Below are 9,524 nucleotides of genomic sequence, written 5' to 3' on the forward strand. Positions count from 1 at the left end.
GTTGCTGTTGGAGATAAATAGTTGGGAAAAGCCTATTGTATTATATATTTGGCTGGGTACATGTGATCTTACCCAGAAACAAGGTCCTTACATATCACTCCGACATTCTACCAATGAGGAGTGTAAACACTATGTCAAAATTATATCATGTAAACCAGATCATTGGTTTCCAAATATTCTAGTAAAGTAGAGTTGGTGTGGTTAGAGATTCCACCTTACTCAGTTGTGACCTGGGATACTTTTAAAGCCCACAAAAGCCCTGAGAATTTTAGGGACCATGACAGTATTTTGTTGGAAAGAGTCAGTATTATAAAATACTTATATTTCCCGTGTGAATTCATTGGCTGGGTGCTTATCACTTAATTTTAGGAAAGACCTTTTGTCATATAAAAGGTCCGGGCATGAGCCCAACTGTCAATTTTAGTTTGTACAAGGATGGCATTCATCCTGATGTGTTACTTGCACATGTATGAATGAAAAGATTGATTGTTAAACAATTCTTAGAACATATGTCACTATAGTACATCTGTATATTTCCAGTATTTTTGTATATGAGTGAATGAGATTTTTTCTTCTTTTCACTATACATAAAGTGTCTAAGAAATTAATTATGTCTGGAAAAGATACTGATGGAGCTGAAATGGCAGCAGGCGGTATACAGCCGAGGTCAGAAGAGGGGAAGGAGGTCAAATTAGAGAATTTTACGGGAAAAGAACCAATAAGGGCACTCCAGTCTTTAGGTAATTGGGGTGTGGTTCCTAAGCAACCTTTTGTATTACCTAAGATGGTAAGCACCCCTAAGACGCCTAAACAAGGCAGTCAAACTCCTGAAGAATTTGATTTGTCTGAATTGGAGCGAACATTAAGTCTCACTGCAAATAGTGCCAATCACCCTAGGATTATTTCTATATTCTCCGGGGATGACCCTCCACAAAAGGGTGAGGCTACTTACATAGAGTGGAGGTTTGAAACCTCTCGTTATATCAACGACCCGGATATTCTGGAAAGTGCTGTAGTACAAGCTATCCGGAGGTCGTTAAGGGGTACAGCTAGGAGAATGTTGATTCCTTTAGGCTCCACTGCAACTCCTACTGATATCTTGGAGAAGCTGGACATGTTGTTTGGTGACATATCAACACATGGGATGATCATGCAGGAATTTTCTAATTGTTCCCAAAGACCTGATGAGTCTGCTACCAACTTTGGATGTCGATTGGAAACTTTATTGCAAACTGCAATCGAAAATGGTTCTTTACAACCTTTATCCAAAAACGATTTTCTCTGGCATAAATTTTGGACATCACTTTATAGTGATAAACTCAAAAGCCAGAAAAGACACAACTCAAAAGCCAGACAAGACACAAGTATGACAATGTCACAGATTATAACTTACTGTTGCGCGAGATTAGAATTGTTGAAAAGGAGTTAAATATTTCTTCAAGTTCCAGCAGATCTGAGGCTGCTAAAGGAAAAAAAACTCACCACAATGCTTCGACTGTCGTAACAAGAAGTCTGGAAACAAGGTGGCGTCCGTTACAGAAGCTAGCGTTGGCGATAACAAGTTGCAATATACCAGAAGAGACAAGAAGAAAGATGTACCTAAGAGGAGGAAAAGAGGCCCAGCTGGTCAAGGTAATGACGGTACGGAGCTTAGCTTGTCGTGTGACATGAAGATACCCTATTCAACAGAGATGCCGGTAGTAACGGGACGTATCGGGGTACGCCTTGTCAAGGTATTGAGAGACACCGGGTGCAGTGGTGTTGTTGTTCGGCGAAGTTTGGTTGAACCTTTACAGATAACAGACCGCACAAAGACTTGTACTTTGGCTGATGGTTCGAAGCTGAATGTGCCAATTGCAGAGTTGGAGGTGGATACGCCGTACCTGAGAGGCACTATAGAAGCCTGGGTACTCGATACGCCGTTATATGACCTGATAGTAGGTAACGTCGTTGGGGCCAAACCCCCGGACCAACCTAATAAAAGTTGGACTGAGGAAGATACTACTCTACAAGCAGTTGAGACCAGACAACAGAAGAAAACGAAGGGGAATTACAGACCACTAAAGGTTCCGGAAATGCTTAGAGACATTGGAAGTTTAGATGAACTGAAGGCGGAACAGGAGAGTGATGCTACGTTGGGAAAATTCAGGAAGCTGACAGAGAAGTCAGAAGTTTTTGAACGAGGTGACGGGGGACACTCGAAGATATATTACCATAAGGGCATTTTGTACAGGAAGTTCTACAGTCCGAGAACAGCGAATGGTAAGGTCTTTCGTCAACTGGTAGTTCCAGAGAAGTTTAGGCAGACAGTTTTGAAGCTGGCCCATGAGTCTATCATGGCGGGACATCTTGCAGCCAAACGGACAGCTAGTAGGATTTTATCTGAATTTTATTGGCCGGGAGTCCAGGCAGACGTCACCCGCTTTTGTAGGTCATGCGATGCATGTCAGAGGACCTTTCCCAAAGGAAGAGTTGCAAAGGCGCCACTTGGAAGTATGCCACTCGTCGAAACCCCATTCAAGCGAGTTGCTGTGGACATTGTCGGACCATTGGATCCTGCCACTGATAAAGGTAATCGTTATATTCTTACGGTCGTCGATTATGCTACGAGATATCCGGAAGCAGTCGCTCTTCGCGGAATTGAGACAGAACGTGTAGCGGAGGCTCTGGTAGACATATTCAGCCGAGTAGGTGTCCCGGCTGAAATGTTAACGGACCAGGGTGCCCAATTTACTTCAGAGTTGATGAAGGAGGTGAGCAGACTTCTATCTATAAGGCAGTTGACAACTACGCCTTACCACCCAATGTGTAATGGGCTGGTCGAGAAGTTCAATGGCACTTTGAAGCAAATGTTGAGGCGCATGAGCACTGAGAGGCCGAAGGACTGGGACCGTTTCATCAACGCCCTACTCTTTGCATATAGAGAGGTTCCCCAGGAGAGCCTAGGGTTTTCCCCATTTGAGATGCTATATGGACGAACAGTTCGGGGACCCATGATGATCCTACGTGAGCTATGGAGTAAGGATTTGCCTGATGATGAAGTCAAAACGACCTATCAGTACGTCATGGATTTAAGGGAGAAATTGGAGAAGACCTGCGAGGTTGCGATGGACAATCTTCGAGAGGCGAGGACACGACAGAGGAAGCAGTTCAACAAACGGGCCAAGCAACGAGACTTGAAACCGGGGGATAAGGTACTGCTGCCGACCAAGGCAAACAAGTTGCTACTTCAGTGGAGGGGGCCTTATGATGTTGTTGAGAAAGTTGGACCTACCGATTATAGGGTCAACCGAGAAGGCAAGATAAAAGTCCTTCACATTAATCTGCTTAGGAAGTACGTCGAACCAAAGCGTGGGAGTGACCTAGGAGGATTTCTAGCTTGCGTAATGACGGCTGTGTTGGACGAGAGTGACCAAGGAGATGATATAAATCATGACAGAATTTTAGAAGCTTTACCAGGTGACCGGGGAAATGAAACTCAAGATGATGTTGTTGTGTGTCAAGATCTCACAAAGGACCAGAGTAGAGATGTGCAATGCCTCATACAGGAGTTCAAGGATGTACTGACAGATGTCCCTGGGAGCACCAGCTTGATTGAACACGAGATCCATACCACTACATCGGATCCAGTACGGGTTAAGTCTTATCCTTTGCCCTACACTACAAAGGAGGTCATCAACGAAGAAGTTGGAAAGATGTTGGAGATGAGGGTCATCGAACCATCAACTTCACCTTATTCTTCACCCGTAGTGATGGTAAAGAAGAAAGATGGATCCAACAGATTCTGCATAGACTTCCGTGGGCTCAACCGTGTGACTATTTTTGATGCTGAACCAATGCCTAACACAGAGGACATTTTCGCCCGTCTAGGAAACGCCAGGTATTTTTCCAAGTTAGACCTCAGCAAAGGTTATTGGCAAGTTCCATTATCAGCTGACGCCAAGGAGATGACGGCTTTCACCACACCCCGGGGATTATTCCAGTTTCGGGTAATGCCCTTTGGACTTGTCAATGCGCCCGCGACTTTCAGTCGTTTGATGAGGAAATTGCTTCGGGGAATGGACCATCTGGATAACTTCATTGATGATATCATCATATACACTGACACCTGGGAGAAACACATGGACGTTTTGAGTGAGTTATTTTCCCGGTTGAGGAACGCGGGACTTACTGCAAGACCGACAAAGTGCTCTATAGCATTTGGGAGTTTGTCATGTTTGGGACATGTGGTCGGGGAAAGGAGAATTCAACTGGAGGACGACAAAGTGCAGGCGATCGCTAGCGCGCCGAGACCGGAGACCAAGAAACAGGTCAGATCATTTCTTGGGTTGGCTGGTTTCTATCGGCGATTTATTCCAAACTTTGCCGCTATTGCAGTACCACTTACTGACCTGACGAGGAAGGGTGCTCCAAATAAAGTGGAATGGTTGGAAAGCCATGAGCGAGCCTATGCCACTTTAAAGAAACTTTTGACGGCGAGGCCAGTTCTGAAACTGCCAAATTTGGAGCAGGATTTTATCCTAAGAACTGATGCGTCCGACACCGGACTAGGGGCGGTGCTGCTACAGGAAGAGGAGGGACAGAAGATGCCTATCGCGTATGCCAGTCGGAAGCTTCTTCCTAGGGAACGGAACTACGCGGTCATCGAGAAGGAGTGCCTCGGGATCGTATGGGGAATACAGAAGTTCGAGTCGTACATATACGGAAGAGAATTCCTACTCGAGACTGATCACCAGCCATTGTCCTACCTGAACAAGTCGAAGACAGCCAATGCGAGACTTATGAGGTGGGCGTTGTTACTCCAGCCATATAGATTCCGAATACGCGCCATAAAGGGTTCGGATAATGTGGGAGCGGACTATTTGAGCAGGATATAGTAGCAACATGCTCCGTGATGTTGAGAAAAAGTGTATCCACTTTTTTCCGGAACCCGGGGATGTTGTCACGATCGCATGTGGGTATAGGGTTGTATATGTATGTCTTTACGTTGTTTTGTGTGTAATCGTGTGCGCGTATTTGTATGGCACGAATGGAAGTACGGTCAGAGCGGAAGTGCACGTGCGAAAGGTCGGTTAGCGTCACTACAGGTAAGCTATGCCGTGAGTAATGGCTGTAGTGTAACCACCTGTAGTCAGAATCCTTTTGATCATGGATACAGGCACGGAATACAGACTGTGGTGAGTAACTAACGTTATATCTTTCTATTTATTTCACTAATTGCTATCTTAGAATGTCTTGTATTCCGGATAAATGTATTTCTAGTATATATCTTAGTGTACGGTCCAATCATGCGTGGCGGTGATTAGTAATAATATGTCTATATAGGTGTTGCTGATCTGATAGCTTATAAATGTTTATGTTGTGATAGTTATGTTATGATGTTTATTATAGGTTATTTGCAGTTGTTGTATTGATATGTCCGTAAATATTGGTATGAATGTCCATCTATAGGTAAAATAGGTCAGTGAGTTTTACCTGTGTACAAATGTATGGAAGCCCATACGGGCCATATATGATTCATAATGTATATTGTGGTAGCGTTAGGAATGGACCGGCATGTGATTCTAATAGTGTTTTATGTTAATATTTAATCATATTTAGGTTTATGATAGCAAGTATTTAGGGTATATAGTACAATATTATATTATTGGAATATCATTTTAGGAAATATGTTGTTAATTAGCATGAGTGTTTGGTGTGAAATTGTCACGTGTGTCATTGTGTGTTTTTAAGCTTTCCATGACGGAGTGAAGTTCCTTGGACAACAGGACACCGGGCAATCACCACGACTTCGGCATCAGGACCGGTAGAAAACTCCGGTCAGCCTCAGGAGGTCTGATGTGATAAACAGACGGGTCAAAGAGCCAAGGATGATAAGGAATGGTGGTCCGTACTACGGCCACTAGATCATGAAGCGGTGACGTCTAACGCTGTTGACGGTATGACGTTATAGCCAGCTAGCTCTCATACTTTACCTGCGGGAAAGTATTGTTGGGACTCATAGTGAGTCATCCCTGTGGGAGGTGCGTGACATACGAGGGATATACCTGAACTGCGGTTCAGTTACTCATGTGTTTCTGTTTCTTGAGTGGAGAACTTGTGCCTTTAATGTGTACTTATACCGGTATTGTGCTGTTCTGTGTCGACGACTCCGTGACTTTAACCGTAATTGAATGTCAGAGTGTGCAAGGGGTGTGAATGTGCGTTTGTATGAATATATCTATTTGCTTTTGTACATAATAGTTAATAAATATTGTTTTGTATAATCTATTTTATTGTCTTCAATTCCAAAAACCAACTCGAACGCTTGTCCTACGTTACAAATTTCACCCTCTCTTACATGACATTGTTTCTTAACTCACATTCTTATATATATATATCTGTTCCACACTAATGAATTATGTATTCACTAATATCCTGAATCACTCTCTAAAACTGTAACACTTACTGACTGATAACAACAATAAATATTCTTAACTGACAAATACAAACTTTCTATTAACTTGGGTACTTTAACACTAACATTAATATGGTAAATAATCTACCACAGGAATCCAACTACTGAACTAATGTGTAATATCACTCTCAACTAGTATTTGTAGAAATAAACTAATAAATAATTCTCACTCATTTTTAACCATATGTGTATGGAACTATACTCAACATCAGCAGAATAAATCCTACCTAATAAAACTACATGTACTTCAACTTTGTTCATAAGAACTTCAAAGCTTCCAGAAATCTGTGAAAATACAACAATTTCCCTTAATATTTAATAATAATTATTATTCTAAAATATTCCTTAGATAATCCCGTAAATTCTGCTATTTGTCTAAATAATAACAAACGTCTAACATTAGATAGTACACCAAAAACCTCAGCAGCAGATCCTATCAGTAACTCACTTATTTGTAAAAATGCCCCGTCCGTCCCAACTAACAAGAACAAATTCCCGAAAATCCCATATTAAATTACATAAACCCATCCCCACACATAAAGACTATACCTAACCTAACACATAAATACATGACAAGCTTTGGAACCGAGGAAACACCTCTTTGTCCATCGCTTAGACACCCACCTAACCAAACACGACTGACTACAGACGCAGACGAACGCAGACTGCCTGTTTTGAATCGCCCGCTAAAATAGGAATAAAGTCGCGTGAAGCGATTGCTGGTATTCGCTGGTAACTGCTGGAATTCGCTTGATAATCTCGAACACATATAAACAATGGTATAATAAATATAATTTAAGTTCTATAAACCCTGCGATAACTCAACAACATAACTCTATTAACTATGGTGGCTCGTTAGGGCCAAGTATCAAATCTCGCATTCTCGCACTCTCGACCTTAGGTCGAAAACGCGAGAATGCGAAAACGCGACGGCGAGGGGGCGAAAACGCGAGAATGCGAAAGAGCGAAAACGCGAGAATGCGAAAACTCGACGGCCAGAGTGCGATAATGCGACGGCGAAAACGCGAGATTGATCTCGCACTCTCGCCGTCGCGATTTCGCATTCTCGCCGTCGAGTTTTCGCATTCTCGCGTTTTCGACCTAAGGTCGAGAGTGCGAGAATGCGAGATTATGTCTTAACGGCCGCCCTCGCACTCTCGCTTCCTCGCATATAAATATATATAAACAACGTAATGTATATCATTATGTATGTTCCTTACGCGAGGGAGCGAGAGTGCGAGGGTGGCCGTTAAAGCATAATCTCGCATTCTCGCACTCTCGACCTTAGGTCGAAAACGCGAGAATGCGAAAACTCGACGGCGAGAATGCGAAATCGCGACGGCGAGAGTGCGAGATCAATCTCGCGTTTTCGCCGTCGCATTTTCGCATTCTCGCCGTCGAGATTTCGCATTCTCGCGTTTTCGCTCTTTCGCATTCTCGCGTTTTCGCTCCCTCGCCGTCGCGTTTTCGCATTCTCGCGTTTTCGACCTAAGGTCGAGAGTGCGAGAATGCGAGATTTGATACTTGGCCCTAACGAGCCACCATAATTAACACACATACCTTTACCACGCACAAAAAAAATATCGTCTGCAACTTGTAAATATTACGGCAGTAAAAAATACGAAACTACGCACACGTAAACAGTTCACATACATGCTAGCTTTACGGCTGTCATATAAACATCATGGCTGCGCTCTGTAGCGGGAACATGTGTTTCAATACACGAATTACCTGACGACTTACACGATAAAAACTCCGTAAGTAACATTATTAACGGAAGTATTAAGTGTCCAACTGATTAAAGCAAACCTACAATATTGAGAGAAATAGATTCATATCGCATGTATGACAAAACCCCGTGTTGTCAAAGTACTTATTCAGGCTAAGCAGATTCAAAATGGCAGCATATCTGCCATTCTGGATTTCAATAAAAAGAATCTTACTCTTTATTCTTATTATCATTTAACAGATAAACATTTTGTACTGAACAATTTGTTAATCGGAAGATAAAAAAGGGGTGTCCTTACACTGAACAAAGGTCATTGCTAACTTTTGTATATCATCAATGGTGAAGTTTGTTATAACATTTTGAAGCAATGTTAATCCAGATTAAACAAGGATTTAACTGACAAAAGTTCCAGGTTATTGGGTAAAATGTCAAGGTCAAATTCTGTATATCTTCCTTGTTAAACACTTTATGACAGCATGAAGCAATGTTGATTGTCTTTGATCAAATGTCAAAATCACTCAAATTTTCTCAGATGAATGTTTTGTTATGACGCGATGCAAAAAACTGGTTCAAATGTAACAAGGTAGAGATCACCAAGTCAGTTACATGGTCACATTTGGTATCTTTTCAATGAATAGCATTGCAACATATTCAGTGATGACCATCTTGTTTTTACTAGTATTATGAAGCAAAATTGACTAGGGAGAAACATGGAATCAACAAACCAAATATTTAAAAAGAAGTCTGATCCTTATCTGTATATCACCAATCCAATGCTTCTTGACATATCACTAATAATTTGACTTATCTACCTGTGTAACACATGCATTATAGCTAAATCAGTGGTCTATCTCTCGGGTAACTGTTGGATTTTTTGAAAGAGCAAATTTTTGACTTGTCAATAAGGTGACATTTTGTTCTGTTGTTATATAAGTTTGTTTTTGACTGATGAATTAATAAGTTTAAAAATAAAGACCACAATGTGTTGATTTTTTAAGTTTTTATTATCTTTTTATCATTTTGGAAACACAAGTATATTAAACGATCATCAAGTGACCACTAATGGATCTATGTAAGACTATCATTTAATTTCCTCTTATTCATTTGGAAACAGGTGGAACCTACTAAGTTTTATGAGAAATTCTGTATCCAGAGCAAAAACATACTTAATATGATATCCAAGGGGGATGTACAGTATATCGGCCAGTTCAACAGTCAAAATCCATAATGGTAACCTGTCAACTACAAGATACCAGGAGAAAAAAACAACAACCTTCCAATATTTCTATGAAATTGTCTTGAGAAACAGTTAACATGGAAAGATGGCTGTTTGGTGTC

General features: G+C 41.6%; 2 protein-coding genes across 2 annotated transcripts; both read left to right on the forward strand.

The window, feature by feature from the left end:
* Window positions 1-610: 610 nt before the first annotated feature.
* LOC117343278 lies at window positions 611-1,429 on the forward strand. The gene has a single exon (XM_033905623.1). The coding sequence runs from the start codon at window positions 611-613 to the stop codon at window positions 1,427-1,429; it is 819 nt and encodes a 272-aa protein (XP_033761514.1).
* Window positions 1,430-1,509: 80 nt separating this feature from the next.
* Window positions 1,510-6,270, forward strand: LOC117344239. The gene is made up of 2 exons (XM_033906920.1): window positions 1,510-5,177; window positions 5,734-6,270. Exon 1 carries the CDS (start codon window positions 1,668-1,670, stop codon window positions 4,875-4,877), a length of 3,210 nt encoding a protein of 1,069 aa, XP_033762811.1. The 5' UTR covers window positions 1,510-1,667; the 3' UTR covers window positions 4,878-5,177; window positions 5,734-6,270.
* Window positions 6,271-9,524: the final 3,254 nt, after the last annotated feature.

This window comes from Pecten maximus, chromosome 15 (genome assembly GCF_902652985.1).
Source record: "Pecten maximus chromosome 15, xPecMax1.1, whole genome shotgun sequence".
Lineage (NCBI taxonomy): Eukaryota > Metazoa > Mollusca > Bivalvia > Pectinida > Pectinidae > Pecten > Pecten maximus.